This window comes from Hemiscyllium ocellatum, chromosome 17 (genome assembly GCF_020745735.1).
Source record: "Hemiscyllium ocellatum isolate sHemOce1 chromosome 17, sHemOce1.pat.X.cur, whole genome shotgun sequence".
In the NCBI taxonomy this organism is placed as follows: Eukaryota; Metazoa; Chordata; class Chondrichthyes; order Orectolobiformes; family Hemiscylliidae; genus Hemiscyllium; species Hemiscyllium ocellatum.
Genome location: NC_083417.1, coordinates 28,104,856 through 28,124,912, shown reverse-complemented (window position 1 = coordinate 28,124,912; position 20,057 = coordinate 28,104,856). Strand labels below are relative to the sequence as shown.

Sequence of the window (20,057 nt, the reverse complement as noted above, 5' to 3'; positions counted from 1 at the left end):
CCCGTGTGTGACCACGTGGTTTCATTGTTCTGCTTTGCTACGCGTGCTTGGAACGCAAAAACTCTTGGGTCCCACGTGATCTCATTCAGTTCGTCTTTGCACGTGCGTTGCTACGTCCAAGCATTCTTACGCTATCCAAACAATGGGAAAAATTGATTCAGTTCAAGAACTTTTCAGTTCACGAACCAGGTCCCGGAATGGATTAAGTTCGTAAGTCGAGGCGCCACTGTACTTCTAATAAAGATAAGTCACATGAGAACATCCGTGAACTAGGCTACAAAGGAAAGATGTACAAAAACCAAAAGAACTGCAGATTTTGGAAATCAGAACAAAAACAGAAAATGCCGGAAAGGCTGGCAACATCTATGGACAAAAAACAAAGTTAATGTTTCCAGTGCCCCTTCTTCGGAACCAGTCTGGCTGCTTCAATGAAAGCTGTCTTCCTAGGTCAGATTGCTGTCATTATGGGATGGCACTTAATCATGTTAACTCCTGGCAACAGCTTGCTGTTGTTTCCCAGAATGAAAACATTTCTGCTCTAGCACTCCCACTTTTCCAGCACCCTTGTTATTAAGAAGTCAGCTAGCCAGACCAGACAGAGATGGTGATCTAAAGGAGGATCTTCTCCAGGTGATCTGCAATCTCAACTGAAACATCTTTGGCCTTATGACTATTGGACAGCAGTCACTAGGTGGCATGTATTCAAAACTACAGCAAAGAGTTAGGGTATGGGAACAGGAAACTAATAGTCACACGCTAATAAAATGCATAACAGGGGAGATTGAGTAAATCTACAAAATTGGATTATAGTTTGCATTTCCTGATGGTTTTTATTTGTGTATTTTCAGAAAGAAAGATAATTGATGCTCAATGACAGAGACAGAAATAAAAGATGGAGAATGGGAAAAAATTATAGCTGCTTCTTTTTGAGATATTTTAAGTGTTGGAGACAATTTCCTCAAATTCCAGGAGCAGCAATTACTGTTTTATGTGCTGTTGCACTGTTTTGGAACTTTGGGGGAAAAAAAAGATCAAAACAATGGCACTTTAAAAAGGAGGAAGATAAACAAAGGCAGCGACTACATGGTCAGAGAAAGAAACCTATACTGCTGTCTGACGCAGCTGTGAATCTGCACAGTTACTGCCTTTGCTGTTTGAGTTCATCGAAGTGCATTTAGGAAAAAAATTAACAAACAGTGAAATTCATAGTTGACCTTGGAGGAAAACACAAGTGGATAGTTTTTAAGTGTAGCATGGCTGTATATCTACAATAGTGAGTAGAGTCGGTTCTTTCTTGATTATATGTTTTACTGTGATCTGTCTCTTGATTAAATTTTTAAAATATAAGCCATAAATATTGTTAGCCTGGAGCAACTTTTTTTTGAGCAATAAAACATTGTTATTTTCTGGGTCTGTAGACTGTTAAGGTGCAAAGATGACCTTTAAAAGAGTGATGCTTTTCCTGTCAGATGTGCGAGTTTAGGAAGAGAGTTTCCATGTTACTAATGATTATGTCTGCAGAAAGTGTCTTTGGTTGCGAATCCTATCAGATTGCATGCATCAGTTGGAGTGCCAGTTAGAGGCAATAAGGAACTTACAGGAGCTAGGGGATGTGATGGATGGCAGTTATAGGAAGGAAGAAAAGCCGCAGATATGGTCAGGTAGATGGGTTAACTCCAGGAAAGGTTGGCGGGGCAAGCAGTGAGTGCAGAGTCTCCTGTAGCTAACCCCATCTCAAACACGTATGGTGTTTTGGGAAATGTAGGAGGTGACGGATTCTCAGGGGAATGCAGCATGAACAGCCAGTTTTGTGGTAACGAAAATGGCTCTGATGTAATGAGGGGTACGTCGGGTTCCAAGCAATCAATTGTGATAAGGAATTCTTTAGTCAGAGACACAGACAGATGTTTCTGCAGCTAGCAGTAAAAAATCAGAATGGTGTGTTGCCTCCCTGGTGCCAGGGTCAAGGATGTCCCAGAGAGGGTGCAGAACGTTCTCAAAGGGTAGAGAGACCAGCAGATCGTTATACACATTAGAATTAACAACATGGGAGGGGAAAAGGATGGGATTCTGAAGGCAGAATATAGAGAGTTAGGCAGGAATTTTAAAAGGAGGCCCTTGAGGGTAGTAATATCTGGATTACTCTCAGTGCTATGAGTTAGTGAGGATAGGAATAGGAGGATAGGGCAGATGGATGTGTGGCTGAATGGATTCGGGGTAGAAGGTTCAAATTTTTTGTCATTGGAATCTCTTCTGGGGTAGAAGTGACCTGCACAAGAAGGACGAATTGTACCTGAATTGGAAGGGGACTAATATACTAGCAGGGAGATTTGCTACAGCTGTTCAGGAGGATTTAAACTGTGTGTGTGTGTGTGTGTGTGTGTGTGTGTGTGTGTGTGTGTGTGTGTGTGTGTCTATCTAATGAAGAATCTAATCATGTAGCACTCAGATTGGAAAGCGTTAAGTATGTTGTAGTCTCATTTATGTCCTTCACTTTCACGTGTCTCTGCACAATCCTATATGACTTTTCTCCATTTATACATGACAGGAACACTTTCCTGAGGAAGCTGCACCCAGTTCTGAAAGCAACATTCTTCATCACAATAGTTTAACAGAAAGGAAGTACTGGCAGACCAGCCACACCACTTTCTGCATTCAAACTCATAGTGAAGTAAGGGAAACATTCAAAAGCACAGCCGAGGCTGGAATAATCCAGAAACTAATCCTATGATTCCTTTAAAATCACTGGTTGGGGTGGGAATGGATCCTTCATTCCATTTAATGTAATGTTAAATTATGAGAAGACAGTACATTGGCTAGAGTGTGGTGTTGTAAAATGACTGGTGCTGTCAAATCAGGGTCATAGATCAATTAGTGTCACTCCCTACTGCCCCGGGAGCTGTTGACAGCTATTAGGTAATCTTGTTTGCAAACATTTAACAATAAGGCAACCTGCACAACCTGACCAGAAGTGTGTACACATAGCTCAGGATTCACTGCGCAGTGTTCAAACCCCAGGAATCACTCAAATTTGAAGATCTGAGAAACATATCGTGCTTGTCTTATGTTAGATAATCTCAGTCAAAGTGACTGTGGGCTCACGGAATCAGTTTCTATGTTCGAAAGTGAAACTTTAATCTTAAATTTAAACATAACAGCAGTTTCAGTAGATTTGCACAAGACAACAGTAAGGATTATTACAGACTGAGGAAAAACATTTGTGAATGCAGCTCCAGCCGTGAGCTTATAACAAAGATTAGCCTCAGTGTTTGTGGTGACAGCACAAACTTGTTCACAGAAACAACACTGGGTCCAAAAGTTGGCCTGCAATTTGGAATGGAGATGAGTTTATAATAAGACTAATGAATGAGCTGCTCCAGGAGCATAGTGGTGATCTGAACAATGAACTGGGCCAGTAGCTTTTTTTTAAAGATTAGATTAGATTACTTACAGTGTGGGAACAGGCCCTTCGGCCCAACAAGTCCACACCGACCCACTAAAGAGCAACCCATCCAGACCCATTCCCCTACATTTACCCCTTCACCTAACACTACAGACAATTTAGCATGGCCAATTCACCTAACTCTTAACTTCTAGTTTTTTTGATTTGGCAGGTCAATTATCAGTGCTTCACTCTTGAGAACTTGACAATTCTCCATCATCACTAGCAAGCGTGCTAGTTGCCATGGATAGTGCAGGAGATCCAATGGGATGCCATCTTTCTTGGTCAATTTGCCCTTTTTTTGTGGATTCTAAGCCAGCATCTATTTCCCCAAGCGTAAAGTATCTGACAACAGGGAAGGCTCTGAACAATTTGATATTGCTGCTGAGTTTTTCTTCACTTTTTATTTGTATTGGTTATTGATAGATTACTTTAAATTAGCCAGTGGTTTGGCAGCAACATCATTTGCACTTAATTGTGGGTGAGCAGCCTCTGTAGTAGATGACAATGACAGCCTTATCACAATCCACCCTACCACAGATATCTTGAACTGTTGAATATATACCTAAAACGTCACACTGACACACAAATAAAAGCCACAGGTCTTGAATCAGGTTTATCCTGAATTAGTCGACCAGGCTACATGAAGGTTTGTTGTACTCTTCAATGCAGAACCTACAATTTTTTGTATAGTTTGCCTTGACAGTAAGAAGCTAGTTTCAAGAAAACAACATTAAAAGAATAGTGGCAGGAACATATCTTTAATCTTATTCCATCATTCAGTAAGATAATGGCTGATCTTTGGCCTAAAGTCTATTTCACTGTCACTTCCTTGTATCACTTGACTTCCCTGGAGATTAAATAATTTTCTATCCAAGTCTTACCTAAACTTATCTAATCATCTCAGTATTTCCAAAGATTCATAACTGGAATCATAAATTTACTCTGATCTAAAAAAAACCCCTAATCCTAAATTAATTCACACCAAAAAAAAACCCTTGGTTTAATATTTTATCTGAGAAAAGACAACTTTTTGACAGTACAGCACACTCCTTGTGCCTTTGATAAAGTGGTGGGACATGTTTTCTTGAACCATGCGGTGAAAAGTACTGCTGTTAGTTTAGGGAGCTGGACGATTTTGACCTAGCGGAGAACCCGAGATCAGGGATTACCACCAGTACAAAGGTGATGACCTCCCCACACAACTGCGACCAGTGTCGGGCTACAATATTGTACGTTTCCTGAGTAATGAATAACCGCCAAGCTCGGGAAAACGAAAGCGATATGAGTTACTGGGTCTGAGGTTCGGCAGCGACGCGCACAGAGCAGCATGGGGCATGTAGTTCCTCGCGACATCAACCTCGCGCTGAAGCTACCGTCAGGGACTTCAATACCCGATGCGCTTCGCGCGACACTGATGCAACGTACAGAGACCGCACGAGCGAAAACCGTTGGGCCGCAGTTTGCAAACCATCCACAATAATTTCACAGTTAGAAACGGCAGCTACTTGTAGTTATAGTTAAGAGAGAAAGAGCTCTAAAAGATGGGGTCGCTTACTTTTTACTCAGCTTGGTGTCCCCGCTGTCCGCCACAGCTCCGCTGTCCGCCATGTTCAGTAAGTGAGTAAAAGACAGAGACGCATTCCGGTTTACTTCAGATTCCTTCCGAGGCTCCGCCTGAATCAATTTATTAATGGTCATAGGTCTCTAGAGGGAATGAAGTGAAACTAGTTCGTAGTTCACTCACAACAGAAAAAAAAACTAGTTAGGGTTTAAAAATATTACGGAGCTTAATAAAAATAAATGTTTTACTTCAAACAAAGTATCTCTGTAATCAGGATGAGCACCCGCCACTAACATTCCTACTACTTTTTTGTAGTATGCTATTAGTACTGCAAAAGAGTTGCTGCCCATGGAAAAACCATATGTGAGCAGTAACATTTTGTATGGGCGAAACACAGCATTTTGGATTAGTGGTGCAGGGGATGCTGCCTGAACTGCTGTGCTCTTCCAGCACCACTAATCCAAAATCTGGTTTCCAGCATCTGAAGTCATTGTTTTTACCGAAACACAGCATTGACAGGTACATGCATACTTATGGCGTAGAACTGTCATTTAGAGTCATTGACATGTACAGCACGGAAACAGACCCTTTGGTGTAACTCGTCCATGCTGACCAGGTATCCTAAATTATTCTCATTCCATTTGCCAGCACTTGGCCCATGTTCCTCTAAACCATTCCTATTCGTACACCCATCCAGATGCCTTTTAAATTAGTAAGTTTGCAGATGACACCAAAATTGGACTTGCAGTACACAGAGAAGGTTACTTCAAGAGTACAACAGGATCTTGATCAGATGGTCCAACAGGCTGAGGAGTGGCAGATAGAATCAATTTAGATAAATGCGAACAGCTGCCTTTTGGAAAGGCAAATCAGGGCAGGACTAACACACTTGATGGTCAGATCCTGGGGAGTGTTGCTGAACAAAGAGACCTTGGAGTGCAGGTTCATGGTTCCTTGAAAGTGGAGTCTCAGATATACAGGATAGTGAAGAAGATATTTGGTATGCTTTCCTTTATTGGTCAGAGCATTTAGTATAAGAGTTGGGAGATCATGTTGCAGCTGAACGGGAGATTGATAAGGCCACTTTTGGAATATTGTGTGCAGCTCTGGTCTCCTTCCTATTGGAAGGATGTTGTGAAACTTGAAAGGGTTCAGAAAAGATTTACAAGGATGTTGTCAGGGTTGGAGGGTTTGACCTATATGGGGAAGCTGAATGGGCTGGGCCTGTTTTCCCTGGAGTGTCGGAGGCTGAGGGGTGACCTTACAGAGGTTTATAAAGTAATGATGGGCATGGACAGGGTAAATAGGCAAGGTCTTTTCCATGGGGTGGGGGAGTCCAGAACTAGGGGACATAGGTTTAGGTCGAGAGGGGAAAAATTTAGAAGGGGCCTAAGGGGCAACTTTTTCATGCAGAGGGTGGTGTGTGTCTGGAATGAGTTACCTTTTGAATGTTGTAATTGTACCAGCCTCCACCCCTTCCTCAGGTATCTGGATGGGTATGTGAATTGGAAGGGTTTAGAGGGATATAGGCCAAATGTTGGCAAATGGGGCTAGACTAAGTTAGGATATCTGGTCAGCCATGCTGTACGCCTCTATAACTCTAAATGTTGTAATTGTACCAACCTCCACCACTTCCTCCGGCAGCTCATTCCATACATGCACCACCCTCTGTATGTCTGTCTTGACCATGTCAGTTTTGTAAGGATTAATTCAGTCATCCCCAATCCCTTATTATTGCCTGGAGTCTTGCAAGTTTCTTTCCCACAAATACCTAACTAGCGTTTTTTTAAATTTAAAATTGATTTTCACTGCTCTGTAGTTCTTGCAAATCTCTGATTCCCTGCAGATCTGCTCAATTTCTCTCACTATTTGGACACCTATGGGATACCACCGCCACTGTAGTTTAATTATTACCTGTTTTGCCACTTGTCTGTACCAAAAATAGATTCTGTCCTCATGTCAAAGGCATCCTCTCATTATAGCATTACAATATCTTCCCTAATCTCTATAGTCACTCACTTCCTCTCTCTTACCTTCACTATCTTATCTGACAACTTTGCATTTGTGAATATTAAGCACCCATGCCTTGGCATTTTTAAGTAATGTTTCTGTTATTGAGTCATGAACTTATTCAAATGTCTTTTAAATGTTGTAGCTGTGTCTGCATTAACCACTTTTCTGGCAGTTCATTCCACACATGAACCATCCTCTTCCTTTTTAAATCTTTCTCCTCTCAGCTTCCTGTAGGACGCCTACAGGCGTCCTGGTTTTGAACTTACCAACTTACCAAGAGAAAAGACCCTTGTCATCACCTTATCTATGCCACTTATAATTTTATAAGAATCAGTAAGGTCACCCCTCAACCTCCTACACTCCAGTGTAGAAAGTCATGGTCTTTCCAGTCTATTTTTATATCTCAAACCTTTCATTCCTGGCAACATGCTGGTAAATCTCTTCTAAACCCTTTCCAGTTTAATAATATTCTTCTTATAACAGGGCAACCTGTTGGCTGCCTACCTGAAATGGCCCCAGTGAGACACTCAATGGGCAAGAAGGGGTAAGTAGATGAAAAAATGCATGCCCAATCACAGATATCCATATTGCACAGAAATAAATAGGATGAGAAAAAGGCTTTTCTCAAACTCTCTCTTCCTGTGAGTCTTGGTGGTTTGTGTTTCCCCAGGTTCTCGAATCACTAGCTGGGGAAATATGCTATCTATATCCAACCTGTCATGCCCTGTAAAGCCTTTGAGAGTTTTAGTGGGATCACCTCTCATTCTTCAAAACTCTGAAATGCCAGCCCAGTTTCCTCAAACTCTCCTCATTTAAAAAAAAGTTCTGCCATGCAAGAGATTAAACCGGTGAATCTGTGTTGCAGGAATCTGTGTCACTGGCCATAATAATCCAGAAACACAGGTAAAGTTCTGTGGACTTAGGTTTGAAATTCCAAGACAGATGATGGAATTTAAATTTAATAAGTGTTATGGACCAGACCAGATCCCTTCTAAGTATATCAAGGAGACAATCTAGACCCTAACTTTTATCAAAAAACCAGTAGAATGACAGATGTTTAAAATCAGAAACAAAAACAGAAATTGTTGGAAAAGCCCAGCAAGTCTGGCAGTGCCTGTGAAGAGAAATCAGAGTTAAAGTTTCAGGTCCAGTGACCCTACGTTCTGAGGAAGGGTCACTGGACCCCTGATTTCTCTTCACAGATGCTGCCAGACCCTGTTCAGCTTTACCAGAAATTTCTGCTTGTGTTCCTAACTTTTAGCTTATTTACAGGCACATATAACGTGCTATGTTCCAGATGTGATTTGATTGGTGACACTACTAGGCTTTGAACAAAATACACTTTACAGTGAAAGATGAATTGGTATAACTTTAACTCTGTTGGAAACTTGACAGAATAATAGATTTTTTAACTACTAAACAGCAACAGTTTCAATATTGTAACATCCCACAAACACATCCTTAACAAAAACAAATTCAGTAAAACAGATTGTCTTATGTGTGGTGTTTCTCCACGTTTGGAGAAAAGAACAGCAAGAGAAAATCCTGATGAAGAGAGAGATATGGCTTCCATATCCAACTTCAAAATCTCAACCACTGAAATCTAAACTGAAACCCAGGTTCTGTGGGAGCCTGACTTCATCCATTCATGCTGCTTCTATTGTACTAACCTTTTGAAAAAACCTAGTGCTTCACAAGCTGTTTACGTTATTGGCCTCAAAAAACCAACTCATAACTTTTAGTTCAAGACCTCCATTTGACAAAAATCAAGGCAAAACACACCTCTTAAAGACACAGTATTATCACATCTCCCCCCTTTTAAAAAATCAACCATCAATATAAAAATTTAAAAACCTTTAGTTTTACGCTAATAGCACACTACAATAAATGTATATTGCATTGACTCTAAGCATGCAAACATTCAATACTACAGTCCATTTCAATCTGTTTCTTCTGCCATCTTTGTCTCCCTCCACTAAAGTCGTGACAAAGCATTGCCAATTGCATTCTCATGCCACTTTAAAATTAAATGGCTATAACAATAAACTCCATCTAAACAGTCTGGTATTTTTATCTTTGCATTTTTCCAAAACCGTTAAGGGGTATTAATGAATATTTCACATAAATTTTTACATGGAGAAAGAAATGGAGGCGAGAGAACTGGAAGTAAATACTCTAAATGTGGTCTGACCAGAGCCTTATAAAGCCTCAGAAGTACATCCCTGTTTTTATATTCTAGTTCTCTTGAAATAAATGTCAAGACTGTGATGCTGGAAAAGCACAGCAGGTCCGGCAGCATTGGCTTATGCCCTAAACGTCGATTCTCCTGCTGTCGTGGAGTAGACAAAGGACAGTGACAAACTTCATGGTACAACCAAAGCAGAGAAGGATGCTCCGTGATGCTTCTGAATTGATCATGTCAAAGGTCTCTGTGAGATCAACACAGGCCATGTACAGGAGTTGGGTCTTTTCTCTGCATTTCTCCTGCAGCTGTTGCACAGTGAACATCATGCCCATTGTGTCCCTCTGTGGCCAAGAGTCACACTGATTCTGGGAGGAGTTCCTCAGCCACAAGGAGGAGATTTGAGGAGGATCTTGGCAATGACTTTTCCAACAGTCGACAGCATGGAGATTCCGCCATAGTAACCACAGTCAGACTTGTTCTCTTTATTGAAAATGCTCACTACTGTGGCATTTTGGAGCTCTCCCAGGATGCACTCCCCCTTCCAGATAGAGTTAAAAATCACACGACACCAGGTTGTAGTCCAACAGGTTTGTTTGGAAGTACAAACTTTTGGAGCGCTGCTCCTTCATCAGCTACATGAAGAAGGAGCAGCACTCTGAAAGCTAGTGCTTCCAAATAAACCTGTTAGACTACAACCTGGTGCTGTGTGATTTTTAACTTTGTCCATTCTAGCCCAACACCAGCACCTTCACATCATGCCTTCCAGATAAGACAGACGAGTGCCTGCAGCAGGTGTTGATTGCCTCTGCACTTCAGTGACTCAGTAGGGATACCCCCTGCTCCAACAGCCTTGATCTTTCGCTGTGGACAGCCTTCTCTACTTTGTGTAGGCTTGGAGTGTTGCTGAACTCATGGTGTGTAGTGTGCTGTGGGATGTGTTCAAGAATGCTTGGATTGATGACAGAGTCCTGGCTGAGGAGCTCTCTAAAGTGCTTTCACCACTTTCAGTTGCCTGTAGGCCTGTCTTTTCTCTTCTGAGTATGGTTGTTGTTTTACACTCAGAAATACCATGCACTTCTCGCTTATCAGTTCTTGGATCTCCTGATCATTTTCATCAAACCAATTTGGTGTTTCCTGATTGACCTTTTGCAGGCATTGATGATGATGATCTTGAGGGCATACCAGAGGCTGTTGGGATCCTTCGACTTGGTGTTACCAAGGATCACTAGGTTTGTGAAGAGGAGATGGTTGTATGAAGCTATTTGTTTTCAGGTCTTTGAGTGTCCCAGTGTTGAACTTCTTGGAGCACTGAATCTGTTGTCTCTGGGCAGTATAGATGAGTTAAATGGCAAAAGTCTTTTCCCTAGGGTGAAATTTTCAAGACCAGGGGACATATTTTTAAGGAGAAAGATTTCAAAAAGACGTAAGTGGCAGTTTGATTTTTGCATAGTGGTTCATGTGTGGAATGAACTTGCAGAGGAAGTGGTGGATGCGGGTACAGTTACATGTTTAAAAGACATTTAGATAAATACGTGAATAAGAAATGTTTGGAGGCATTTGGACCAAGCGCATGCAGGTGGGACTAGTTTAGTTTGGGATAATAGTATGCATGGACTAGTTGGCCCGAAGGTTCTATTTCTGTGCTGTTTGACTCTGACTCCAAAACAAGTTAGTCAGTAAAGCAACCATGCTGCTAAAATTTGCTATGAATTTCTGATAAAAACCACTAAGTCCCAAGGATCATAGTACTTCCCTCTTTGTTTTCATATTCAATGGACTGTCTGTCCATGTCCAATGATGTGGCCTAGAAACATGTCTTGGGCTTTTGCAAACTCACTCTTAAGCCAGGTTTATTACCAAGTGTGCATTCTAAAGTTAATCAAACAGCTCTGATAGATGCTTCAAATGTTTCTTCCACATGTGACTAAAAATCACCAGATCTTCTACGTATACCCACAACTGGGTAATCCTGAAGTGATTTTATTTGTTAGTCTTTGAAAGGGAGCTGGTGCATTTCATACCAAATGGCATAAATTTAAACTGGTAAAGTCCATCCGATGTCATGAAAGCTGCAAATTCCTTTGTGCTTTCAGATAATGGTACCTGCCAATATGCTTTGACTAAGTCCAGTTTTGAAATATAAGTTGCTTGTCCACCTTCTCAATGCAGTCTTCCATCTGTGGAATTGGATAGGAATTATATTTTGTATTTTGCAGTAATCAATACTTACTCGGGTGTCATCTGGTTTTGGCATGTTTGCTATGATTGAGCTCCATTTGCTGCAATTCAATTTGACTATACTGTCTTTGACCATAGGTTCACAAAGGGATTGAAACTGTCAATTTTATGTCAATTTGGCACGTTCGCTATGATTGAGCTCCATTTGCTGCAATTCAATTTGACTATATTGTCTTTGACCATAGGTTCACAAAGGGATTGAAACTATGTCTAGATTGTCCAACCAGAGGGGAGGCCATATTGGATTTGGTACTTGGTAATGAACCGGGACAAGTGATGGGCTTGTTAGTGGGTAATCATTTTGGTGATGGTGACCACAATTCTGTGACTTTCACCTTGGTTATGGAGAGAGATAGGTGCGCACAACAGGGTAGATTTTACAATTGGGGGAAGGGAAATTACGATCCTGTAAGACAGGATTTGAGGAGCATAAGTTGGGAGCATAGGCTGTCAGGGAAGGATGTGGTGGAAATGTGAAACTTTTTCAAGGAACAGATACGACGTGTCCTTGATATGTATGTACCTATCAGGCAGGAAAGAAATGGTCGTGTGAGGAAGCCTTGGTTGACTAGGGAGGTTGAATGTCTAGTAAAGAGGAAGAAGGAGGCTTACATAAGGTTGAGGAATCAGGGTTCAGACAGAGCAGTGGAGGGATACAGGATAGCCAGAAGGGACCTGAAGAAAGGGATTAGGAGAGCTAAGAGTGGGCATGAAAAATCCTTGGCGGATAGGATCAAGGATAACCTCAAGGCATTTTATGCGTATGTGAGAAACATGAGAATGACGAGAACGAGGGTAGGTCCGATCAAGGACAGTAGTGGGAGATTGTGTATTGAGTCGGAAGAGATAGGAGAGGTCTTGAATGAGTACTTTTCTTCAGTATTTACAAACGAGAGGGACCGTATTGTTGAAGAGGAGAGTGTGAAACGGACTGGTAAGCTAGAAGAGATACTTGTTAGGAAGGAAGATGTGTTGGACATTTTGAACAACTTGAGGATAGACAAGTCCCCCGGGCCTGACGGGATATATCCTAGGATTATGTGGGAAGCAAGAGGGGAAATGGCAGTACCATTGGCAATGATCTTTTCGTCTTCACTGTCAACGGGGGTGGTACCAGGGGACTGGAGAGTAGCAAATGTTGTGCCCCTGTTCAAAAAAGGGAATAGGGATAATAGGGAATTACAGGCCAGTTAGTCTTACTTCTGTGGTAGGCAAAGTAATGGAAAGGGTACTGAGGGATAGGATTTATGAGTATCTGGAAAGACACAGCTTGATTAGGGACAGCCAGCACGGATTTGTGAGGGGTAGGTCTTGCCTTACAAGTCTTATTGAATTCTTTGAGGAGGTGACCAAGCATGTGGATGAGGGTAGAGCAGTGGATGTAGTGTACATGGATTTTAGTAAGGCATTTGATAAGGTTCCCCATGGTAGGCTTATGCGGAAAGTCAGGAGGCATGGGATAGAGGGAAATTTGGCCAACTGGATAGAAAACTGGCTAAACGGTCGAAGTCAGAGAGTGGTGGTAGATGGTAAATATTCAGCCTGGAGCCCAGTTACAAGTGGAGTTCCACAGGGATCAGTTCTGGGTCCTCTGCTGTTTGTAATTTTTATTAATGACTTGGATGAGGGAGTTGAAGGGTGGGTCAGTAAATTTGCAGATGATACGAAGATTGGTGGAGTTGTGGACAGTGAGGAGGGCTGTTGTCGGCTGCAAAGGGACTTAGATATGATGCAGAGCTGGGCTGAGGAGTGGCAGATGGAGTTCAACCCTGCCAAGTGTGAGGTTGTCCATTTTGGAAGAACAAATAAGAATGCGGAATACAGGGTTAACGGTAGGGTTCTTAGTCAGGTGGCGGAAAGAGGGATCTTGGGGTCTATGTACATAGATCTTTGAAAGTTGCCACTCAGGTGGATAGAGCTTGTAAGAAGGCCTATGGTGTATTAGCGTTCATTAGCAGAGGGATTGAATTCAAGAGTCGTGAAGTGATGTTGCAGCTGTACAGGACTTTGGTTAGGCCACATTTGGAGTACTGTGTGCAGTTCTGGTCGCCTCACTTTAGGAAAGATGTGGAAGCTTTGGAGAGGGTGCAGAGAAGATTTACCAGGATGTTGCCTGGAATGGAGAATAGGTCGTACGAGGATAGGTTGAGAGTTCTCGGCCTTTTCTCGTTGGAACGGCGAAGGATGAGGGGTGACTTGATAGAGGTTTATAAGATGATCAGAGGAATAGATAGAGTAGACAGTCAGAAACTTTTTCCCCGGGTACAACAGAGTGTTACAAGGGGACATAAATTTAAGGTGAAAGGTGGAAGGTATAGTGGAGATGTCAGGGGTGGGTTCTTTACCCAGAGAGTGGTGGGGGCATGGAATGCGCTGCCCGTGGGAGTGGTAGAGTCAGAATCATTGGCGACCTTTAAGCAGCAATTGGATAGGTACATGGATGGGTGCTTAATCTGGATAGATGTTCGGCACAACATCGTGGGCCGAAGGGCCTGTTCTGTGCTGTATTGTTCTATGTTCTATGTTCTATTTAGAGTGTTAAGTCCATAAGGATGTTGCTTAATTGGAACTGCATTTCCTATATCTATATCATGCGTAATCATATTAGTATCTTACAGCGTTTTCCCACTCTCGCTCATGTAATTTCAATTTTTCTCTGGAAGGTAACTCAATAATTTATCCAAATTTTTGAAAACTTCCTCAGTGTCCAATTTAATATAAGAATATCAAATTCAAATTTATCTGAATTTGGTTCTTCACTGAGTTGTAATAAGTATCACTTCCACCTTTTGCTTTCCTTCCCTGTCAAAAAACCATTTGAGCATATTCACATGACATACTCTGAAAAGAACACCAGAAAAAAGGAAAAAATCACTAATTACTCATCCCACTCAATTTCCTTTTGATTTGGTAAGGCCCATTAAACCTTGCTTTTAAAGGTTCACTACCACTGGTGGTAATATTAACACTTTATCTCCTTTAGTGAAACAATGAATTTTTGATTCATGTCTGCTTCCTGTTTCATCGTACGCTGTGTTACTTTCAAGTGTTGGCTAGCCAGCTCACCCATTCTATTTAATTTTTCCCTAAAGTTTGATTAGACTACTTACAGTGTGGAAACAGGCCCTTCGGCCCAACAAGTCTACACTGACCCGCCAAAGTGCAACCCACCCACCCTACATTTACCCCTTCACCTAACACTACAGGCAATTTAGCATGGCCAATTCACCTAACCTGCACATTATTGGATTGTGGTAGGAAACCGGAGCACACCCACACAGACACAGGGAGAATTGCAAACTCCACACACAGATTCACCTGAGGCAGGAATTGAACCCGGGTCTCTGGCACTGTGAGGCAGCAGTGCTAACCACTGTGCCACCGTGCTGCCCAGAAACATATTTGAAACATAGTCCAAATATATCTCTGAACTCTGACGTAACATTTCTTCCTTAATTAATTTCAGTGGCCCTCCTCCAACGCCCAAAAACGAATGCAAATGGACTGAATTTGGTTGATTCATTAGGTGCATCCCTAATTGCAAAAAGTACAAATGGAATTTCTTTATCCCAATCATCTGGATAGTTTTAACAATAAGAACTTAACATGGTGTTTAAAGTTTTATGGCACTATTCTAATGTTCCTTGCAATTCCAAATGGTGTGTGTTTGACTTAAATTGTTTTATTGCTAAGTTATCCATTAACTTCCTTGAATAATTTTGATGTAAAATTTTCCCTTGATCTAATTGTATTGCTGTGGGTAGTCCATATCTAGTTTAAAAAAAAGAGTAACTCCTCTATAATCCTTTTAGGTGTGATATTGCATAATGGAATGGCCTCTGGAAATCCAGTAGACACATCCATATAGAACATTACAGCGCAGTACAGGGTCTTTGGCCCTCGATGTTGTGCCGACATGTCATACCAATCTGAAGCCCATCTAACCTACACTATTCCATGTACGTCCATATGCTTGTCCAATGATGACTTAAATGTACTTAAAGTTGGTGAATCTACTACCGTTGCAGGCAAAGCATTCCATATTCTTACTACTCTCTGAGTAAAGAAACTACCTCTGACATCTGTCCTATATCTATCACCCCCTCAATTTAAAGCTATGCCCCCTCGTGCTTGCTGTCACCATACTTGGAAAAAGGTTCACCCTGTCCACCCTATCTATCTCTCTGATTATCTTTTATGTCTCTATTAAGTCAGCTCTCAACCTTCTGTCCAACGAAAACAGCCTCAAGTCCCTCAGTCTTTCCTTGTAAGACCTTCCCTCCACACCAGGCAACATCCTAGTAAATCTCCTCTGCACCCTTTCCAAAGCTTCCACATCTTTCTTATAATGCGGTGACCAGAACTGTACACAATACTCCAAGTGCAGCCACACCAGAGTTTTGTATAGCTGTAGCACAACCTCATGGTTCCAGAACTCGATCCTTCTATTAATAAAAGCTAAGACACTGTATGCCTTCTTAACAACTCTGTCAGCATGGTGGCAACTTTCAAGGATCTGTGTACCTGGACACCGAGATCTCTCTCCTCATCTACATTGCCAAGAATCTTACTTTTAGCCCAGTACTTTGCATTCCGGTTACTCCAATCAAAGTGAATTACCTCACACTTGTCCGCATAAACACCATTTGCCACCTCTCAGCCCAGCTCTGCAGCTTATCTATGTCTCTCTGTAACCTACCACATCCTTCGTCACTATCCACAACTCCACTGACCTTAGTGTCGTCTGCAAATTTACTAACCCATCCTTCTATGCCCTCATCCAGGTCATTTATAGAAATGATGAACAGCAGTGGACCCAACACCGACCCTTGCGGTAAACCACTAGTAACTGGACTCCAAGATGAACATTTTCCATCAATCACCACCCTGTGTTTTTCAGCAAGCCAATTACTGATCCAAACTGCTATATCTTCCACAATGGTCTGTATGTGACTCTATATCCACAGCATTGTGGTTGATTCTTAACTGTCCTTTGAAATGAGCAAGCCATTGGATTGCATCAACTGCTAAAATATCTCAAACAAGTATTAACACTGAATGGACCACCTGATATCGATTGACAGTGGAAACAGAAACAGCAAACCCAGACTTGTTGACCCTGCAGAGTCCTCCTTACTAACATTTGGGGATTAGTGTCAAAATTGGCTGAATTTCCTAAAGCCATTGGAGTTTCCTGAAGAAGGGCTTATGCCCGAAGTGTCGATTCTCCTGCTCCTTGGATGCTGCCTGACCTGCTGTGCTTTTCCAGCAACACATTTTTCAGCTCTGATCTCCAGCATCTGCAGTCTTCACTTTCTCCTGTCTCATAGTCTAGTTAAGTAATTGTTTGACATAGTCATACCCACAGAGGTACATCTTAAATACAAAACACAGGTCTACAGAGAACAGGCAGAGGAGAAGGACTAACTGAGCAGCTTCTACAAAGAGTATGCATGGACATGATGGGCTTTGATAGTAAAAGGCAAGAATTTTCAAAAGCTGATTGGAGGCAGATATTCGCAGGTAAAGGGATGGCTAGAAAATAGGAAGCCTTCAGAAATGAGATAATGAGAGTCCGGAGACAGTATATTCCTGTTCGTATGAAAGGAAAGCTGGTTGGTGTAGGGCATGCACTAGAGAAATTGAGGGTTTGGTTAAGTAAAAGAAGAAAGCATATGTCAGGTATAGACAAGATAGGTCGTGAATCCTTAGAAGAGTATAAAGGCAGTAGCAGCATACTTAAGAGAGAAGTCAGGAGGGCAAAAAGGAGACATGAGATGGCTTTGGCAAATAGAGTTAAGGAGAATCCAAAATGTTTTTACTAATACATTAAGGACAAAAGGGTAACTAGGGAGAGAATAGGGCCTCTCAAAGATCAGCAAGACTGCCTTTGTGTTGATATACTCAACGAGTATTTTGCATCAGTATTTACTATGGAAAGGAACATGGAAGATATAGAATGTAGGGAAATAGATGGTGACATCTTGAAAAATGTCCATATTCCAGAAGAGAAAGTGCTGGATGTCTTGAAACACATAAAATAAATCCCCAGGACCTGGTCAGGTATACCCTAGAACTCTGTGGCAAGCTAGGGAAGTGATTGCTGGGCTTCTTACTGAGATATTTGTATCATCGATAGTCACAGGTGAGGTGTCGGAAGATTGGAGGTTGGCTAACGTGGTGTCACTGTTTAAGAAAGGTGGTAAGGTGAGCCTGTCCAGTGACCAGTGGTGGGCAAGTTGTTGGAGAGAATCTTGAGGGACAGGATGTACATGTATTTGGAAAGGCAATGACTGATTAGGGATAGTCAACATGGCTTTGTGCGTGGGAAATCATGTCTCACAAACTTGATTGACTTTTTTGAAGAAGTAACAATGAGGATTGATGAGGGCAGAGCGGTAGATGATCAATATGGACTTCAGTAAGGTGTTTGACAAGTTTCCTCATGGGAGACTAGTTAGCAAGGTTAGATCTCATGGAATGCAGGCAGGGTTGTTTTTCAGATTGGAGGGCCTGTGACCAGTGGAGTGCCACAAGGATCGGTGCTGGGTCCACTACTTTTCATCATTTATATAAATGATTTGGATGTGAGCATAACAGGTATAGTTAGTAAGTTTGCAGGTGACACCAAAATTGGAGGTGTAATGGACAGCGAAAAAGGTTACCTCAGATTACAACAGGATCCTGATCAGATGGGCCAATGGGCTGAGAAGAGGCAGATGGAGTTTAATATAGATAAATGAGAGATGCTGCATTTTGGGAAAGCAAACCTTATACACTTAATGATAGGGTCCTAGGGAGTGTTGCTGAACAAAGAGACCTTGGAGTGCAGATTCATAGCTCCTTGAAAGTGAAGTCGCAGGTAGCTAGGATAGTGAAGAAGGCATTTGGTATGCTTTCCTTTATCGGTCAGAGTATTGAGTACAGGAGTTGGGATTTCTTGTTGCGGTTGTACAGGACATTGGTTCGGCCACTGTTGGAATATTGCGTGCAATTCTGGTCTCCTTCCAATCGGAAAGATGTTGTGAAATCCGAAAGGGTTCAGAAAAGATTTACAAGGATATTGCCAGGGTTGGAGGATTTGAGCTATAGGGAGAGGTTGAATAGGCTGGAGCTGTTTTCCCAGAGATTCGGTGGCTCAGGGGTGACCTTATAGAGGTTTATAAAATTATGAGGGGCATGGATAGGATAAATGGACAAAGTCTTTTCCCTGGGTTGGGGGAGTCCAGCACTAGAAGGCATAGTTTTAAGTGAGAGGGGAGAGATATAAAAGAGACCCAAGGGGCAATGTTTTCACGCAGAGTGTGATATGTGTATGGAATGAGCTGCTAGAGGAAGTAGTACAATTGCAACATTTAAAAGGCATTTGGATGGGTATATGATTAAGAAGAGTTTAGAGGTATATGGGCCAGGTGCTGGCAGGTGGAACTAGATTGGGTTGGAATATCTGGTTGGGATGGACGAGTTGGACTGAAGGCTCTGTTTCCGTGCTGTACATCTCTATGACTCTATAAATAATCTCCTATGACTCTAGTACTGTAATTTATGGACTTCACGCATTACTTCCGAGATTATTCTTATTCATTTGTTTACCTTGCCACCGCAAAACTTACTTTACCCTGCACTGAAAGTCAATTTGAACCAAACAATCATGATGCAACAAGTTGGCAAAGCCTAACAGCATGCATGGTTCAAGCCCCATGGGTTCTGGAAGCAGAGATCACACAGTGGCATGACAAGCAACATGTAGGCAGTGAGGGAATGTAGATGGACTCCTGAGATTAGCTGTTGGAGACACACAGTTCAGGTATATTGGCAGGCATTGAGATAAACTGTCGGAGACGTGCACAGTGAGGGGAATGTGGACAAGCAGAGTTCACCTGTCAGAAACTTTCACTCAAATCTACATGTTGGAGACTGCAGGTCTAGAGTTGAAAATAGGCTACGCCACTTAAGCTTAGCAGATTTCCTCTGAAACAGACAAGCTTTCACAACAATTTCAGATTTATGAACTAACGTTAAATTCTACCAGTTGCCAAGATGGGATTAGAAACCTTGCCCAGAGCAGTAGCTGGGCTTTTGGATTATTAGTCTAGTGACATTATCATTATGTTACTGTCTCCCCCATTGTCAAAATAGTGAGAAAAAAGGCAAACAAGGTCATGAAAGGTATTATTTAAGAGGATAAATGCCTCACCTTGTTTAGGGTTCTGTTCAACTTTCTCAGGTACTTTTGTTAATTTACAGGGTGTGGGTAGCACAGCAGGGTCAGCATTTGATATTCATCCCAAATTGCCCTTGAGGAAGTAGTAATAAGCAGCCTTCTTGAATCTTGACAGACCATGGGCAAAGACACACTCACCCATTAGCGCTGTTGGGAAGGTAACTATATAGCATTCTGAATATTAAGTATAGTGGTAATCTACACTCTGAAGAAAACACACACTTGATACAGATAATATTTAAGTGAAACCAGAAGGGGTAAACAGAACTGTGATACATTTTCAATAGAATGGGAAAGATAGCAATCAAGGAAGGTTGCAATTTTCACAGTCCAGGAGGAGGTTAAAAATCTGGCATTCCAGAGAGATTAAATAATGAATCAGGAAATGGAA

At 41.8% G+C, this 20,057-nt stretch overlaps 1 protein-coding gene across 2 annotated transcripts in view; it reads right to left on the bottom strand.

Moving 5' to 3' along the window:
• The window catches only part of kars1 (lysyl-tRNA synthetase 1), a 54,137-nt gene extending 48,860 nt beyond the window's left edge, over nucleotides 1–5,277 (bottom strand). Inside the window, exons 1-2 of one of the 2 annotated variants that reach the window (XM_060838017.1) lie at nucleotides 5,255–5,277; nucleotides 5,001–5,149 (exon numbers count right to left, since the gene is read on the bottom strand). In XM_060838017.1, coding sequence (XP_060694000.1) covers nucleotides 5,001–5,143 — 143 coding nt within the window. In that variant the 5' untranslated portion in view covers nucleotides 5,144–5,149; nucleotides 5,255–5,277. Of the gene's footprint in view, nucleotides 1–5,000; nucleotides 5,150–5,254 lie in introns of those variants that run through there. The other variant, XM_060838018.1, reaches the window with a different exon arrangement.
• Between the last annotated feature and the right edge of the window lie 14,780 nt (nucleotides 5,278–20,057).